Raw genomic sequence first — 20266 nt, 5'->3', positions numbered from 1 at the left:
GTGTTTAACTGAAATTAAACAAGATAGGGTTGTCAATGTAAAGTTTGATAATGATATTGTTAGGATTAGATATGAACCAACAATTTTTATCAAACTATTTCTAAAATAACAACTTGTGTTCAGTTCATTGTATATAATCATTTGCAGTGAATTCTAAGCTGGTGTCTGGATCTAGTCGAAACTCAAGCTCTTTGTCGATGATTGAATCATTGACCTTTTGCAATTCATTCTTTTTCTAAGTTGCTTCAAGTACACAACTTGATTCTTGGAGGGAAAATTCATCCACAAGATTTTCCCTCTTTTTTCTTGACTTGACATGTGTTGGACAGCCGAGGACTTGGATTGCAAGAATCAAAGGTGACGTAGCAGCACTATCACGGCTACAAATAGTTGTTCCTCGACTATTAAATCGTGATTGGCTAACCATATTGTGTGATGTATGTTAGGATTAGTGAAAGTGCACTATGATGGTCGGAGATGCTATACCTGTTCAGGAAGAATCCAGCTCAACCTGATCAGAATGACAACCATTATATACACACAATATAAACGTTTAATATAAGTGCTGTGTTAAATAACTCCAAAAGGGTTGATATGCTGTAAACTAAGAGAAACCGAATGAAAGCTTAAAAAAATAAACACTCACCAAAACTTCTTCTCTCGTGCCCATCATCATAATCTTTGTGTTGGGTTTTAGATTCAACGATGCAATATCAACATCATCGTCTGGTGGCCGACCTAAATGAAAATAGAAGATTGTTTTGTAAAGATTCAAAATGTAAAAAAGTCAAATGATACGAGGAAGGAAAATTTTCCCAAAATATCATACATTATGGAACTTTCATCTGACCATACTAACGCAAGTAAGAACACAATTCAAGTATAAGATATAAAAAAAGTATACATATATATATATATAGTCATCCACATAAGTACTGTTTTGCTGTTTCACAGCTCATCAGTGTGGCTAGACAAGCAACTACCTCAAGCCAGGTTCAAAACCCGATCACCCAAACAGTCGAATCTTCTAACCGAATATATATATATATGTTTTAAGAAAAATAGAAAAACCGAATGAAATTATTAAAAAATCAACGTTTCGTCCTTATTTCAGAGGACATCTTCAGGATAATTGAAATAAAAATGTAAGAAAAGAAAAAGTCATAGATCGTGCGAAAAAGACAGTTTTTGAATCCTACCCATGTCGGGAAGGACAAACGTGTGCGTATGGGAAAGTTGGGTTGTTCGATGTCTATATATACACTTTTAAAAATGCGTTAAAATAAATATGTACATTTTTTTTTTTTTCTTTTTTTTTCTTTCTTCTGTAAACTTATTCATTTTGTTGAAATATTTAAGGAAAAACGGTTAGCCAGGATCAGTTTTGATATTTTGTTCTTTGATTATTATTTTCCCTATGCTAGGGGTTAAATGGTTTTTTAAAACATAACGTCAACCACCGCACGTATTTTTTCATTCCTTATACATATATATATATATATATATATACATAGTGTATTAATAAAGATGAATTTGCATAGCTTATTCGACCATTATATATCTTAATTAGCTTCAGTCTGTGTCGATTCATTACACCTCTGCATTATATCAAAATAGGCTTTTATATACACACTAAACAATGCTTCAAGCAAACTACATTAATCTCATATATATATATATATATATATATATATTTTCTTATAATATATACCAATCCTTATTTAAGAAGTTCAATGTAATTACAGAGCAATATAGAGAATAAATGACAAAAACAATATTCCAAAATTCATGATGTTGACCATCTTATAATTTATTCCTTTAATTCAGTTGATTTATACAATTCTTGACAGTATCTGTTTCATAGCGCAAAATCAATCACTTAATTATTATATCAATCAGTGAATCTATTATGCCCTTAACTCATCAGAAGAAATAGCAAAAATCAATCCGTCAAAAGGAATTGAAATTTGATTTGACATGGTAAAAATCCAAAAATTGGAAGATAAGCTGCAAATACCTTTATATTTTTTCCATTACACCATATTGAATTTTTATACAGATACTGTCAAAAATTGTATAAGTCAACTGAACTAAAGGAATAAATCATAAGATGGTCAACATCATGAATTTTGGAATATAACTTTGTCATTTATTCTATATATATACAGGGTGACCAACAACAAAAAAAAAAGCGGGCCCCAACTCTAATTAGGCCCCATTTCTTAGTGTTTTGTCCGAATGAAATGAAACTTTGATCATAACTAGTTTATTATATTCAAAACATCACATCAAAACACTAGGGTCTTTAGCCTTTTTTCTCCGTTGACTATAAAATGCTCAGAAAAACAATTGAATGTCCTGTTTTTTTTTTTTGGATCACCCTGTATATATATATATATATATATATATATATATATATATATATATATATATATATACTAGCATGGGTGCCCGGCGTTGCCCGGGTGTTTGGAGGTGTATGCTGAGCAAAAAAAAGGGGGTAATTTTTTAAACTTTGACCCCTATTATGACCCCTGAAAATTTATTGTTTTGGACTCAAATCAAGTTATTAAGTTAGATCCATGTCCACGGAAGCTATATCTAAAATTTCAAGTGTGTAGACCCAAAATTGTCGGAGAAGTTTGGTAGAGTTCTCAAAGCTCAAATCGTTGAACTTTGACCCCTTAATCGCAAAATTTCTGGCTAAAAACAGATCACATAGATTTTTCCAAATCTTAGTACCCTGTATATCAAATTTCGAGTCTGTAGACTAAAAATTGACAGAGTTATTTCGTAGGGAAATGTACACACACACACACACACACACTTTCACTTTTATAGATATATAGATTTAAAATTTGAGTCTGACAGAATGACAAAATTATATTGCAAACCGATATATTAAACAAACGAACTTCAAAGAGACAAATGAACACATAAGTAAAAACAATTTGTATTAGAAAACATTTATTATTCCACGTCTTTTTTTACAGACCTGACGACTGAGGTTCGCTCTTAATAAAAATTGTTTTTTATAGTCTTAATTTTGACTTCCTTTTTCATAAAAAAATAAAAAAAAATCAAGAAAGAAAAAAAATTTAATTTTATTTTTTCATTAATTTCTTTCTGTGCAAAGCAATTCTTTCAAACTTACTCTGTTTCCAAAATGTTTTTATTTTATTCCCCTCCCCCTTCATTCATTTTCCTCCGCATCCTGGCAAGTATTAAAATAAACCATTTATAATATTTATTTATGGATTTATTTACTTATCATTTCTTTTGTATCGGTAAATGAATTCCATTTAAAAAAAAAACTGTAAAAGTCACGTTAAAGGTGATTAAGTTGGAAAGTAAGTAAAAATTTACCCTTTTTACTTTTATACGATTTCTGATCACTTTGAAAAAGGTGTGTGTGTGTGTTAAAAATGTTTTTTAACTGCTATAATCTCATTTATATATATATATATATATATATATATATATATATATAACAACGTGAGTATTCATATCGTGGGTTTGTATTACTGTACACATAGATTCGAAAAAATAGTCAAAAACAAATATATAAATAAATGTTATCAAAGGCAAGATAAGTTACTTTTCTACCTAACTGGATATATTTTTTGTGTTTTTATTCAATGTAATATATTTATTCAGCTCGAAAAACATACAGTGTTTACCGATGTGTTGGAAAATTCAAGATGGCGTCTCACACCCTCTTTAACACCGTAAGTTTGGGAAAAGGTGTTATAAATAAAAAACTATACAAAATACTATTAAAAACCCGCCGAATATATGTCAACCTATGTCACGGTAACATATATTGAGCGAGTTTTTAACAGTATTTTAACAGGGCACATCGTAAAAACTGACCCATTAATTTTCCTGAAGTAAAAACTATATAGTTTTTAAACTTTTAAAACTGTACATTATAAAAAGAAAACTGTTCGAGTGATTTTTTTTATTTTTTTACATGGGTGTCACCACTTATCAAGGCCCAGAGGCCACTCAAGGATAAGGGTTAATAGGTATACATTAGTCATTGTGATTTTAGCATAGTAAACAGTGGGAATTTTGTAACTTGGATTACTTGCAAAAGAAAACTGTTCGAATGATTGAAAATGAAAACAAAATAACAATGTAAATATATTGATAAGAAAAAAACAAAAACAAACGAAGTTTCCGTTTCAGGAACCCGAGTTTAATTTTATGTCGTAATCATTCAACTCGTTAGCGGTTTTATTCAGCGATTAGGGATAACCATACGACATATCTAATTACCAAAGCGATTTTTAAAAAAAATTTATTTTTTTTATTAAAACTAAACCTGTTTGGTTTTAATGAACCAATTTTTTTAAAGCCAACACTTTAGTTATTTTGAGAGCGTGCAACTGCACCCGAAAGGTTTATTAGGAAACTCCAAATCCTTTTATGACTCGAAAAAAAAAAGGGCTTTTTATCGGCTTAAATGATAAACTAATGTTAAATATTAGTATTTAATATAATGAGATATCAATCTACACAATTTGCCATCGATTCTGAAATAAAATGAAATCCTGACATTGTGATCATTTTTGCAGGTGTTATGTGCCAAATATTGAAATAAGAATGTTTAAATTCAATTATTGTAATTTAAGTCTTTAATTTTAAAGTCGATTTTATTTATAAAATATCTTTTTAGAAATCAATCTCAAAAACAATCTGAACAATAAATCTCTTTTGTTATGGCTAAGTTTTTGTCAAGGGTAGAAATTATAATAGACAAGTATTCATCCATGATGACATTTTACCGATTTCCCGGTTTACAGGTATTCTTGCTAAATTTCTTCGAAAGAATTGACATAAACAATACTTCAACTAAATACGTATATTTCATGCAATAATGACTTTTGTTTCTTCTGACTTTTCCTAAACTAAACATAAAACATCGGTTAGGGTTAGTTTAACATTCTGTAAAAGTACCTTCCGTTTTTTTGTTTTTTTTTGTACTTCTGCAGAGAAGGTAAAAAACCAATAAAAACTGGATATATTTTTCGTGTTTTTATTCAATTTAACATGTTTATTCAGCTCGAAAAGAATACAGTGTTTACCGATGTGTTGGAAAATTCAAGATGGCGTCTCACACATTCTTTAACACCGTAAGTTTGGGAAAAGGTGTTATAAATAAAAAACTATACAAAATACTATTAAAAACCCGCCGAATATATGTCAACCTATGTCACGGTAACATATATTGAGCGAGTTTTTAACAGTATTTTAACCGTTTTTTTATTTATTACACCTTTTTCCAAACTTACCGTGTTAAAGAGAGAATCGGCCGCCATCTTGAATTTTCCAATACATCGGTAAACACTGTATGCTTTTCGAGCTGAATAAACATGTTAAATTGAATAAAAACACGAAAAATATATCCAGTTTGGTAGAAAAGTAATTTATCTTGCCTTTGATAACATTTATTTGTTATATATTTGTTTTTTGGCAACTTATTCGAATCTATGTGTACAGTAATACAAACCCGAAATGAATTTAAGACCACGAGTGAAATGAGAAAATGAAGAAAATCACATTTACTGTGTGTGTTTACTGTAAGTCAGCGGGTTTGGTTGCCATAACAACGTGACGGTAGTGAACGTGTGTGTGTGTGCGTGTGTGCGCGTTTCGTGTAGTTTAGTTTCGTATAATAGTTTCGTATTTTTTTAATTTGTAAATAATAAGTTATTAAAAAATTAAACCCTTCCAAGATGGACAATAAATAAAGCCATAATATTTTATGGTAAAGGTAAGAGCGTAGAAACGATTGTTTTTTAGGAGATGTGATTATTGGATTAACCAATCAGAAATCGTCTGTGGCACACACATCTCTGTTTTTATAGATATATATAGGTCGAGGTAATTAGTTAAAGAGATTTAATATAATGTGATATATAGATAGATAGATTAAATGTTAAATAGATTTTGTAAATAGTACAGTTGAAATGATTAGAATATTTCCAATATGTAATAAGGTCGGGGTAATTATTTAAAGAGATTTAATATAATGTGATATGCAAATGAGCATAAGTCATTCGATATGGGGGTGGTTTGTAGACTAGTATATAAAGAAATTAGGCATGGATTCTTATGTCTCCTATAACAGAAACATCCTAAAATGGGTTCTAATGTTTCTCTACCAGGAGAGATCTACCCTCTTACCTCCTTTATATTTCGTTGATGATGGAGAGCTGTACACACAGACAGAAACACACGAACCCTATTACTTTATAAAAATATAGATATATATATATAAATTTTGGAGATACAAAATTTATAAACAGATTTGAACATTAGGGGAAATCCCTAGAACTCTTTCAGCTATCATCTCATCAGGAAAAAATATCAAAAGCAATGAAAATAATATTAATGGCAAAAATAAATGGGAATTTTTTTTATATATTTATTTAAGATGCCAAAAGATGATTAAAACAAATAATTTAATTCAATAAACGAGTATAAAAGGAAGGTGGTCAAAATTCCCCAAAGAGATTTAACATTTTCTTCTGCCGGCACAAAAAAGGTTTTCAAATTGCGAAAGAGACAGATTCCAAAAATTTTAAATGATTTTTGGAATCCGCTCTATGAAGTACCTCAAACCATTCTATTTTATACTGATTGGCACAACAAGGATTCTCAACGAAATGTTGGCCAATAGCAAAGTTTAAAGTTGCAAAGGAAAGGAGACATATATTCTACCCTACTCCATCTAATCTTGGATGGAACTTCTGGAAGTCTGCCCCACATAACCAGCATCACACTGGCATTTAAATTAATACAAAATATAACTATTTTGGATGTAAGGCAAACTATCCTTTTTTTTTTTTTTTGCAAAGAAGTCACACTTTATTAAGGCTCAGAGGTCACTCGAGGATAAGGGTTAATGAGTGGAAATTTGGTAAGTGGAATTACTTAAGGGGATGGTTCATCAAGAATTTGTTCACATTGGACTTGAAGACTACCGAATTGTAGTCAGCTGGAAAGCAGGGAAACGGAAGAGAGTTCCAAAGGCGTCCAAATCTAAGAAAGAAGCTTTGTTCATAGAATTTATGTTTAGGTTTAGGCACAGATAAAGAGTGGGGGAAATTATTGATAGTAGTTTGAGCTAGACGAGTGTTTTTCGTGAAATTCTGGTGAGAGGGGACAATAGATTGGAGCTCAGATGAGCACTTGCCATGAAAATAACAGTAAAGCAGAGACAGGCTCGCAGCTTCTTTTCTTTGGGAAAGAGGTTGCAAGGAAGAGAAAAGGGCTTCCCCCACTAAGCTACGAAGTCTATTTTGAACTCTGTCAAGGCAAGATAAGATCTTTCTAGCAGCTCCTGCCCAGATCTGGCAACAGTACTCCATCTGTGGACGTACCTGGCTTTTATATAAGTAGAGAATTGCATCAACAATGAGATATCTGCTGGAGCGGAAGAAGGATCCCACCATTTTTCCAGCGACCTTGCAAAACGAAGGAACAGCAAGTATAGTAGTATATACCAAACACAAGGAAAACTCTTTGGTAACGCTTAGAGTGGCTGCTCTATTATCAGTTGTATAATATCAGGATAGTTGTAGTGCCATGTCGCACATGGAAAGGGACCCTGCTGCTATCTCTGGTTGGCTTTCACGAGGCCAGAACTTTCTAGACAGGACTCGGCTAATGGACCACTGTGTGTATATACTTGGCATCAAAACCGGCCCACTTTGCTCAACACTCTTCCCTTAAGCTGACATTAAACAAAAGCATTATGAAATGACAATCCAAACAAATATCACGATAAAACCAGACAACCACTCAAACAAAACAAATTCGCCTCCGCCCCTGAGGATCGCTTTCACAAATATCGGTGGGCTTAGAGGTAATCTAGATGATGTAGAGTCTTACCTTTCAGTAAACTCCCCAGATATCTTAGCATTAAGTGAAACAAACTTACACTCTTCAATCCCCTCTAACATGACAGGATATCTCCCTCTTTGCTGTAAGGACTCGGATAGATATACACACGGGCATTGAGTCTATATTCGTAGCACTCTCCTTTTAACTAGAGAGAAAAATCTTGAATCGGATGACCAGACTTTTATGTGCTTTCAACTAACATTTCATCACTGCGTTAGTTACTTATATTTTCTCAACCATTCTCCCTCAAGTCAGGATTGTACCCTAATCGATCATGTCTGATAGTATAGACGCAGCACTCGCCCAAATACATTTGTTTGGTGACTTTAATGTCCATCATAAAACTTGGCTTGGTTTCTCAGGTTACACAAATGCAGCTGGACGCTCTACTTATAGCTTCTCTGTAGCCCGTTCCCTCTCACAGACAGTAATGTTCCCAACCCGCCTACCAGATCGTGAACCTCAGCAGGATTCACTTATAGACCTATTTCTCACCACAGTACCTGAGGATTGTGTGACTAATACTCACAGTCACCTTGGAAACGCAGACCACCTAGTGGTGTCAGTTGACATCACATTTAAATCCCAACCTCAAAATGAGGAACCATTGCTCAAAACAACAAGGTACGAAAAGGCTGAAGCCATTAGAGAACACATCCAAGATGCCCCATGGACCGATTGAAGCACATGTTCCCACAGAAGTATTATAGCAAGCCCCCCCCCCCCGGTTCACTGCAGATTGTGCAGCTGCCATTGCACAAAGACAGCATGCATTCCGCCGGTTTGTACGTCATAAATCAAATACAAATAGGCAAAAATTCTTAGATGCTAGAAATCATTGTAAGAGTGAAATAATAACAGCCAAAAGAAAAAATGCTGAAATAATCAGGGGATGCATAGAATCGCAAAATATAGGAACTCATGATTTCTGAAAAATCTATAATAGTGTAGTGAATAAAAGGCAATCAGTAATTCCTCCACTGAGCAACAACCAGAAGGTTGCATGCACAGCAATAAGGCGGAACTGCTTGCCTGGAGATCGCCTCCAACTCCACCTTAGAGTCAATAAATAATTCCCTCCCAAATTTCCCTATGCAGACTGAAGTCACATTAGATGATGTAAAAGTCACCCCTTCTCATGTCCGCAATATCATAAAAAACTTACACACCTTAAAGGCTTGTAGGCCTGATCTCATCCCTGCTATATTAATTAAGAAATGTTCAGCTGAGCTAGCCCATACTTTCCAAGCTCTACAATGCTGAATCTTGCTTCCCTAATAGCTGGAAGATGGCCTTTGTGGTACTAGTGTACAAGAATTCTGGTGAAAGAACAGATCTTCTCAATTATCGCCCCATTAGTCTCCTCCCTCTCTTCGCTAAAATCTTTAAGACCTTAATTAATCAAGAACTAGTTCACCACCTCGCAAAAGCAAATCTTCTCTCTGACAAACAGTATGGATTCAGGCAATGGCGTTCTACTGCAGATATTTTAACAGTCATCTCTGAACGCATATTCCATGCACTGGATAAGGCGGCTGTAGCTCTTGATATATCCAAGGCCTTTGACAAAGTCTGGCACAAAGAACTGCTAATGTAAATTAAATTCTACAGTATAACTGGATGTATACTAAATATAATTAGATCCTCCTTAGACAATAGAAGCATACAGGTTGTCATTGATGGACGTACATTCAAGCAGCGTAACATTAATGCAGGAGTGCCTCAGGGGTCGATCCTTGGACCATTATTATTCCTGATATTCATAAACGACCTCCTTGCTAATATTGTGTCCAAGATGGGTATATTTGCTGATGATACAATGCTCTATAATATGCATGAGGGAAGAACGGATGTACATAAATCTAAGACAATGGCAAAATCGTTAGAAAATAACCTCCAGACTATTGTGGAATGGGGCCGTAAATGGATGGTAACATTTAAAACTAAGCTGCTCTCCTTTAACAATTACAAGAAGCCTCTCAAACCCCCTATATCCATGACAAATAGCACACTACCTGAGAATTCTACTTTTAAACTCCTCGGCCTACCATTTGCGGGCAATATGAACTGGAACAAATACATAGAGGACATTGCAAAGGCTGCTGCAAAGAAGGTGGGTTCTCTCTATCGAGCTAGAAGACTACTCATGCCTGAGAGTATCCTGTACCTCTACAAGGTCACCATTCGGCCATGCATGGAGTATTGTTGTCACATCTGGGCTGGTGTTATCTACCACTAGTCTCTCCCTATTAGATAAAGTCCAAAAAAGAGTTGTCAATCTAATCGGTCCCACTTTATCAATTAAGCTTCAGCCCCTGTTTCATCACCGCAATGTTGCATCCCTGTGCCTGTTTTACAAATATTTTAATGGAATGTGTTCTGATGAACTTGTTTCACTTGTACCCTCTCGACGTACATATCCCCGACAAATCCGCTAAGCAATAAGATCTCACCCCTTCACTGTTGATGTCCCTAAATGCCAGAAAGCTTTCTTTCTAATAGTTTCTTCCCTCGAACAGCTAGACTTTGGAATTCCCTTCCTGCTGCCTGCTTCCCTGGCTGTACTGATATGCAGAAGTTTAAATCTAACAAACAAATATTTTGTTAATCCTTCCTAGACATGGCCCCAAATAGAAGCCCCTTACGTCCAAGTGGCGATATACTTTGTAAAATGTGAACATGAGTAAAAACAATTAATAAAACTTCTAACAATCTGTTTAAGTATTTTGTGCATTTAAAGGTTCAAATATTTTGTGTGTGTGTGTGTGTATATATATATATATATATATATATATATATACACACACACTAATGGGAGAATTTTTTTTATACATATAAAAATGTGTAATATAGAATGGTTGGCATATACAAACTGATTTATGTTTCAAGTAAACGATATATATATATATATATATATTAAGTAATGTGATTTATAATTTAAAAATTTAAAAAAATTTTTTAAATTTAAAAATTAAATTTTAATTAAATTAAAAATCAGTTTCATAAGAAGGAACAACAACAAAGTCAATTATCTATTATCAATTTTTAAAGGATGAAACACTAGTGTCTGTAGGTATTTAATTATTATAGTAAAAAAATAATTATGACAGCCCCTTTAAGAAATACGTTTCTTATCGTTGAGCACTTTCTGTTGAATTAAATAGTCGGTCAATTTAGCTCTTATGCGTAGATCATCGTATAACGATTTGATCACTGTCTGTCTGACGTAATGAACATTTAAATTAAAATGTTTAAAATTCAACGCTATTTCACATGATTAATGGTAGCCGAATGGATACGGCCTCCGCTAATCGAGCCAGAGATGTCTCGTGTCGCGGGGTTCGAATCGTTCGACTGGTAGTAATCGTGACACCCTGCACTGAAGAATCCCGAAAGGATGAAACACTAGTGTCTGTAGGTATTTAATTATTATAGTAAAAAAATAATTATGACAGCCCCTTTAAGAAATACGTTTCTTATTGTTGAGCACTTTCTGTTGAATTAAAAAGTCGGTCAATTTAGCTCTTATGCGTAGATCATCGTATAACGATTTGATCACTGTCTGTCTGACGTAATGAACATTTAAATTAAAATGTTTAAAATTCAACGCTATTTCACATGATTAATGGTAGCCGAATGGATACAGCCTCCGCTAATCGAGCCAGAGATGTCTCGTGTCGCGAGGTTCGAATCGTTCGACTGGTAGTAATCGTGACACCCTGCACTGAAGAATCCCGAAAGGATGAAACACTAGTGTCTGTAGGTATTTAATTATTATAGTAAAAAAATAATTATGACAGCCCCTTTAAGAAATATGTTTCTTATCGTTGAGCACTTTCTGTTGAATTAAATAGTCGGTCAATTTAGCTCTTATGCGTAGATCATCGTATAACGATTTGATCACTGTCTGTCTGACGTAATGAACATTTAAATTAAAATGTTTAAAATTCAACGCTATTTCACATGATTAATGGTAGCCGAATGGATACGGCCTCCGCTAATCGAGCCAGAGATGTCTCGTGTCGCGGGGTTCGAATCGTTCGACTGGTAGTAATCGTGACACCCTGCACTGAAGAATCCCGAAAGGATGAAACACTAGTGTCTGTAGGTATTTAATTATTATAGTAAAAAAAAAATATATATATATATATATATATATATATATATATATATATATAGTCTTTGAAGTTTTTAACATTTGAAACCACACAAAAAATTATTTTTTATCATTCATTAAAAAAAAAACATCTAGTCAGTAAGTCATTTAATCACCTGCAATCACTGCATCAACTCTCAAATTTACTATAATACCAATTTTTATATTTTTTAAGGGATCATCAGTTGTTTACCATGAAACACTGTTTCGGGGATTTAAAAACAAAACAGTGTATTACATTATGGCTCCCCAGCAGTGTTGATCAAACACCACCACCCTTAATCTTAGGAAGAAGACAAGTTACAAAAATTTTTTTCCCAATTTCCTATTCTTAATTGTAATTACTAACCTTTTCATAGTATAAAAATGAATTTCTTACCTGTGCGATTCATCAATTTCCACATTTAAAATGGATACATTTTTTAATTTTTTAATTTATCAGTCTTGTATTTATAAGATTTGGATTAATCCATTTAACTACTTATCACCCCCACTATAGTTAGTAGTTAGTATATTTACATTCTTATTTATTTAAAATTAGATATATAAAGGTTAAAAATATTTTATTTTTGCATATATACATTTTTTTTTTTTTTTTTTTTTTTTTTTTAACTATATAAATTTATTATATGTAATTATAAATACATTTATACATTGCTAATATAGTTTTGGATTTCCTTTATCAATATAATCTGGTTTATCTTAAACGATTCAAAAGCATCAGGATAACGAACAAATGCTTTATTTAACTGTTTAAATATTTTATTTTTATCTCCACCTTGTTTTATCATCCTTATTACTAAGCTAGAAACTGGTGGTATAAAATCTGTTAATTTTAGAGTAACGCGAGCTATTCTCAAAAACTCTGACATAATGGTTCCATAAAACACAAAAACGGGGCAGGTGCTATTTTTATGGGGCATACGTACTATTTTAAAGGGGAAAGCGTTTCTTTTATCAAATATTTTATAAAGAAAAATTCCATCCTCAATTTTTATATCTAAATCCAGAAATGTAGCCTGTTGTCCTCTATGTTCACAATTTAATTTTAGTTCGTTTGGATATATAAGATGTTTATTTTTTTCGAATTCATCATTATCGTTTATGCATATAAGGTCATCTATAAATCTCCTACACCCATGAAAGTTATATGTTTTAGATATATCTGTTTTTAATAATGATGACATATATATATACTCGAGTAAATACAAATTTGCCCAAAATGGTGCCGGATCCAATCCCATTGGGATACCTATCGTTTGGAGTAATATTTTATTTCCTATTTGAAAATAGCATTCTTTAATAAGATGACTTACAAGCATTTTTAAAATACCTTTAGAAATACTAGTTTTGCTATTTTTATTTTTACACCAGAAAGCATTAGAGTTTGAAAAGTCTATATATTTACCTTTTCCACCTTGAAAAGCCAAATCTACAGTATCATTTAATTCTTTTATAAGTTTTTCGTGCGGAATTTTAGTATATAGCGTACTAAAATCATAAGTAGCTATAGATTTTGCTTTTATTCTGGAATTTATTTTATCTAATTTTTCTTTCACTGGTTTGGAATTATTTACTACCCAAAATAGATTTATATTACTATAGAATTTACTTTTCAGGTGAAAATTATTTATTTGATTTATAATTAATTTAAATATTTTAGATATAGCTTTACTTAGAGGTTTAGTGATGCACGTCTTTGAACCTACAATAAATCTAGCCCCAACTATATATATATATATATTTAAAAGGTTATGAGGGTTTTTTTGAAGCATAAAAAACGATGTTACTTTTTGTATTTAATATTTTTATTGTTATTTTTAATATTTCAAGCGGACCTCCGCTCTTGGTCACAAAAAAGTATCGAAATGAAAAAGAAAACCGTTGAAAGAACTGGAGATTTGTAGCGTGACAGCATTCATTCCTAGCAATCATGTTCGAAAAAGTTCACGTGAATTATTTTAGCCGTTTGTGGAAGAAGATTTTAATATTTTTTTTAATGTTGCAACATAAAAGCGTTTAATTCAAACGGCAAAAATGAGACGCAATTGATTTCAATATGTATAATGGAATAGAAATGAAATTGTTAAACGGTAAAAATAATGTAATTAATAGTTATGAATAATAATAGTAATAAAACTACTGAAGAGGGCAGAGTTAGAGACAATGTCCGCTTTTTTAATGGTGAGTAAATTCTGTCTCTCCCACAATAAAGATGGGACGAATATAGATAAATAAATGAATAATAATAATAAAATCAATACTAGTCGATAATTAAATGAGAATACAAATTGTCTCAGTCCCGAAGGAATTCTCATACACAGAGCGAGGATAATATCATAGCAGGTACTTAAATGTATATGCTTTTGGCTCGAAAGTCACTCTGTGTGTATTGATAATATTGACAATATTTATAAAATAATAATAATAATAATAGTATAAATATTTATATTTAAACGATAGATCAATAGTAGCTTTTACATAAAAAAACATGTGCATAAGGGTACAGATATATATATGCATGCACAATTAACACCCATATATATGCATGCATACCAATACACAGTCATATTCAACGATCATATGTATATAATATATGCACACCCCCCATACATATAATGCATATATAAATAATAATATGCATAAACAGATATACATGCATATATATATCCATACACATGTATATGCATACAATGACATGTACAGGTCCAGGCATGCATACATGCACCCATATGCATACATACATGCATACATACCCATATGCGCACATACATGCATGCACACATATCCATATGCGCACATACATGCATGCATACATGCACCCATATGCGCACATACATGCATGCACACATACCCATATGCGCACATGTACACACATACCATATATACACATAAGCACATACACATGAATATATATATATATATATACACACACACATACATATAGAATATACAAATACACATATATACATATGTATACATATACAAATATATAAGTATAAAGCAAAATACAAGAGCATGTAAGGCAGCACAAAGATGTGCACATCAACATAATTATGCATTACATGGACAGGAACGTACATACACATATATGATGATTGCAACGTATATATATATATATATATATATATATATATACACATATATAAACAATATAAAACCATATATATATATATATACATATATATGCATACACATCCCCATATAAACACATACATACATAGGCGCATATTCTCATACTTATATAATCAAACACAAAAATCAATTACTATTTAAAGACGTATATAATAAAGTGAGTGAATAAGTAGGGATATGAAGTTAACGATATAAACATAGATGTAAACATATATATATATATATATGTATATATATATATATATATATATATATATAGGAAAATGGTGCAGATAGAAGGTTAGGTATAACGAAAATAATAGTAGTAATAATAATAAAAATTATAATGAAGATAAATAAAGTAATAATAAGAATAACAAGAGAATAATGCATGTGTTAGCTATAAAACGAAAAGATGTAATATACATATTGAAATCAATATAGAACAAAAACAGGTTAATACATATGTATAAGTATATATGTATGAGCAGGTGGTTATCTTACTTAATTATTTTTTGAAGTATTTGTAGAGTTTAAGTTGGCCAAGGTCTGTGTTAAGACAACTGTTGAATATTTACCTTCCCGAAGTCGAGCAAATTAAATAGACAGGCAAGATCCGTTGTTAACTCTGAGATATTATGATTTATATGTGATATAAAAAATTTTAAGAAGCTGTGAGCTGCCCAAGCGCTTCTCTGAAAAATGCCTTTCTTGGACATACACAAAAAGTGAACACATTTTGCCTTTTATATAAAATTTTGATTGTTAAATTTAAAATTGTTATGCGTGAGGATGAAGTATATAAGCTTACAAATGTCTTCTATTTTGTCGTTGGGGAAATTATTGTGAAGGAGGAATGTTCTACAGGCTTCTACTCCCTCATCATGAGGGATGTTAGTGTATAGATACGTCTAATGTGACTAAAGTAATTTCTTGTGAAAGATTGTCGATTTGTCCAATAGTGTTGAGAAAATGTGTGGTGTCCTAAATATAGCTAGGGATGTTGGGTAATAATGGGGTTAGAGTTTTATCTAAGTATCCAAAGATATATTCTGTTAGGGTGCCAACACCTGATATTATGGGTCTACCAGGGGAGATGTTAAGATGTTCTATATTGATTTCAGATGTGGCAATAGTATTCCATATAAAAAATAATAAAAATATTAAATACAAAAAGTAACATCGTTTTTCATGCTTCAAAAAACCCTCATAACCTTTAAATCACTATCTTAGAAGCATACGTGGACTTTTAACATTTTATATATATATATATATATATATATATATATATATATATATATATATATATAACTGAAATTTTGAAATACTTTCAAATTACAGATTGTATAATTCAAGCTTTTTAGTTCTTCAATAATTTTTTTTTTTAATTGACATTTCATTCAAAACAAGGCACAAGACCACTTAGTAATGAGGGGTTACTATTTGGGACCAGATTTGCAGGGATATTATTTATGGAGTTGGGCAGCGAGATGTTTGTTCACATTACACTTGAATTTCTGCATGTCAGTACAGTCAGAGAAGCAGAGGCCCAGGAGGGAATTTCAGAGTGCAGCAGACCAAGGGAAAAAGCTATTCAAGTAGAAGGCTTTATGGCATCTACAGTGTAGGGTGGGATTTTGCTGTTTGTCAGGTTTGTCGAGGGTATCATTGTCGAGGGGGTACTAATGTTCAGAGTTCGTCAGAAAACTTGCCATTAAAATACTTGTAAAACGGGCAGAAAGATGCCACGTTTCAGCGATGTGACAGAGGTTGGAGTTTAGTTTATAGTTCCGGACTCATTAAGTTGGCGATTCTTTTTTGAACCCTGTCTAGGAGCGAGAGACTAGTGGCAGATGCACCAGCCCAGATGTGGCAATAGTATTCCATGCATGGGCGAACTGTGGCCTTGTAGCGATACAGGATACTCTCAGGTGTGAGTAGTCTTTTAGTACGGTAGAGAGAGTTCACCTTCCCCGCAGCAGCCTTAGCAATTGTCTCACTGTGAATGTTAACCCTATGAGCTTGAGGAAAGTACTTTCAGACAGTGTATCATTAGCCATGGTAATCAGTGGTTGAAGTTTCTTGTAATTATTAAAGGAAATAAGCTTAGTTTTGGCAGCACTAAACGTTACAGCCCCATTCCACTACAGACTGGAAGTTTTCCTCTAGAGTTTTATCAATTTCCTTAGATATGTGTTCATTTGTTTTAACCTCGTGTCTGTTATAGAGGTGTTGTGTCATCAGCAAATATCCCCATCTCGGAGAAAATTTTATATGTACACATATGCAAATTAATGGCATACGATGTTCACCAATGAGCGACCTACAATATTATGCCTGTCTTTTCTTTTCTACATTTTCTGCTGTCATTTTACTGGCTAAGCAAACACAAGGTCATTTACAACAATCAGAATTTCTATTTCACATATGCTGAAAACGAATATCGCATCTAAATTTGCCGCAAACAAGTAGCTTTCTGGATATCAAGCAATGTAATTCCTTATGGTTTCAGTGGTGGCCATTGTACATGCAGGTGGGCACACATCAAAAAATATGTGCACTTGCATGTACAGAAATAGCCACCACTGACAACATAAGAAATTACATTACTTAATATCTGGAAAACTGCTTGTTTGCAGCAAATTTAAATGCGATATTCGTTTTCAGCATACCCGAAAAAACTATAAAGTCATTTTAAAAGTGATTTTTAAGGTGGGAAGTGAGTAAAAATTTATCTTGCTTTAAGAAAATATCACTTTTTTTTAGAAAACTAAAAATTTTTATCTGACATTGTTTACTGCGGACTTCAAGTCGCCTGTTCTGATTCACCCATTTTTTTGACTGCCATAAAGAAATTGGTGCTTATGCACTTTTGTAACCGCGCAATTTTTTTTTTTTTTTTTTAATAGTATTTGCAAGTTAAATTCAAGTTTTACGATATCTTGTTTTGGTAAATTTTTACGACGTATTATAAACACCCCAACTTACCCATGTTAAAAACGGCTTTCGGAATTAACACCCCCAACCTCGAAAGCCGTTCCTTAATATTGGGAGGTTAGGAGGGTGTTTATTCCGAAAGCCGTTCTTAACGTGGGGTGGTTGTTGGGAGATGTTTATACTACGCTGAGGAGGAAAGGTTGTAAAAATACTTTTTAATTAAATTGTTAAGTGAAAGTAAAGAATAGTGAGAAAACACCCTCTCCTCATGTTAAGAATGGCTTTCTAAATAATAACATTATTTCAGCACGGTAATAAAAGTGCATAAGTATCAAGGAATTCATTATTAAAAAAAAAGAAAAAAAGTCGGGGTTGTATTACTGTACACAGATTCGAAAAAGTTGTCAAAAAACAAATATATTACAAATAAATGTTATCAAAGGCAAGATAAGTTACTTTTCTACCAAACTGGATATATTTTTTGTGTTTTTATTCAATTCAAGATGGCACGTCACTCTCTCTTTAACACGGTAAGTTTGGGAAAAGGTGTTATGAATAAAAAACTATACAAAATACTATTAAAAACCCGCCGAATATATGTCAACCTATGTCACGGTAACATATATTGAGGGAGTTTTTAACAGTATTTTATCCGGTTTTTTATTTATAACACCTTTTCTCAAACTTACCGTGTTAAAGAGAGAATCAGACGCCATCTTGAATTTTCCAATACATCGGTAAACACTGTATGGTTTTCGAGCTGAATAAACATGTTACATTGAATAAAAACACGAAAAATATATCCAGTTTGGTATAAAAGTAACTTATCTTGCCTTTGATAACATTTATTTGTTATATATTTGTTTTTTGAGAACTTTTTCGAATCTATGTGTACAGTAATACAACCCCCCCCCCACAAAAAAAAAATAAATAAATAAACTGACTTGTTTATAAATAAGTGGTAATGCTTTTCTGGTGTTTGTCATCTTCATTTTGAAATTTAATTCGGTTTATGAATTTTGTTTTATCTTCCGCTATTGCTATTTTACTTCTAATAAAAATGTGATGGATAGAAAATACTAAAACACAAACTAATGTGTAAGTCTTGTAGAGGCGATAAACACAGACACACGAGAAGTGGTCGTACAATTTTTATTCATAACATATATATGTATATATATATATATATATATATATATATATATATATATATATATATATAAACAATGGAAAATATTATTGAAAACAATAAAAATATCAACTACACTACGGTTAATCCGATATAAATCATGGCAGCTAACCTTTATACTTAAGCCCCAAGAGCTTTTGCCTTTGCGGCAAGACCCCGGTCAAGTTTTGGATCCTGTTTTTAAGGCTGGCCACCGTGTCGGTACCTTGTAGGTCTGTGAGTTTGTATTCTGTGCCATTCCAGCGGATGGTTAATTCGCTTACTTGGTCCGCCATTACGACCGGAAGTAAGTTTCTTTCGCGAAGGCAGCGCCAAATGACGTCACTTCCGCTGGGTTGCCTGGTAACAAATTTCGCTTCTTCGTTTCGCTTATTATTTATTTACTAAGTTAAAAGCCGTATTCACACGAACCTGCTCGAGGAGATGTCAACTTGGATCGTTTTATTTATTTACTTGCAAGGTTATCTGGTGTTACCCGCCTATTATGTTTTCAGAATTATTTATTTTCTAATTAATTTTTGGCTCGAGAGATAGTTTGGTATTTATGCAGAATACAGGCCCTGTTAAAACGTTAGAAACCTAGGTACCTCCAACACGCACCAGTTTTACCCCCCCCCCGTATTTAACACAATGTAACTGTAATTTAATTTAATATTATCATCCTAACTTCTTTTTTTACCATTTAAAAGAAGAAACTTCAAATAAACTGCTAATATTTTTTAAAATTTTTTTACAGCATACAAAAATAATGAAAATGCGAGATAAAAATCGTGTTTACATTATCGACGCTTTAAAACAGCGTTCCTTAAGCCGTAGACACACCAATGTTTTAACGATATAGCAAAAATCAAATAATAGTCATATTTTCCTGAAATTTTCGATATTTATTCATTATTAAATAAACTTACATATTAAAAGTAGGGTTCATTAAATATATTAGAGGATTTCTTTAGGTG

At 32.4% G+C, this 20266-nt stretch overlaps 1 protein-coding gene across 1 annotated transcript in view; it reads right to left on the bottom strand.

Annotated features, from left to right (window-relative positions):
• Positions 1–19613, bottom strand: part of LOC145242706 (ubiquitin-like domain-containing CTD phosphatase 1) — a 50275-nt gene extending 30662 nt beyond the window's left edge. The window contains exons 1-2 of the mRNA XM_080105837.1: positions 19423–19613; positions 647–738 (exon numbers count right to left, since the gene is read on the bottom strand). Coding sequence (XP_079961963.1) covers positions 647–738; positions 19423–19585 — 255 coding nt within the window. The 5' untranslated portion in view covers positions 19586–19613. The remainder of the gene's footprint in view (positions 1–646; positions 739–19422) is intronic.
• Between the last annotated feature and the right edge of the window lie 653 nt (positions 19614–20266).

The sequence above is a fragment of the Euprymna scolopes genome, chromosome 21 (genome assembly GCF_053919585.1).
Source record: "Euprymna scolopes isolate OS-2025 chromosome 21, ASM5391958v1, whole genome shotgun sequence".
NCBI classification, from domain to species: domain Eukaryota; kingdom Metazoa; phylum Mollusca; class Cephalopoda; order Sepiida; family Sepiolidae; genus Euprymna; species Euprymna scolopes.
The sequence above is the reverse complement of the archived record's forward strand: the minus strand, read 5'-3'. Positions and strand labels throughout refer to the sequence as shown.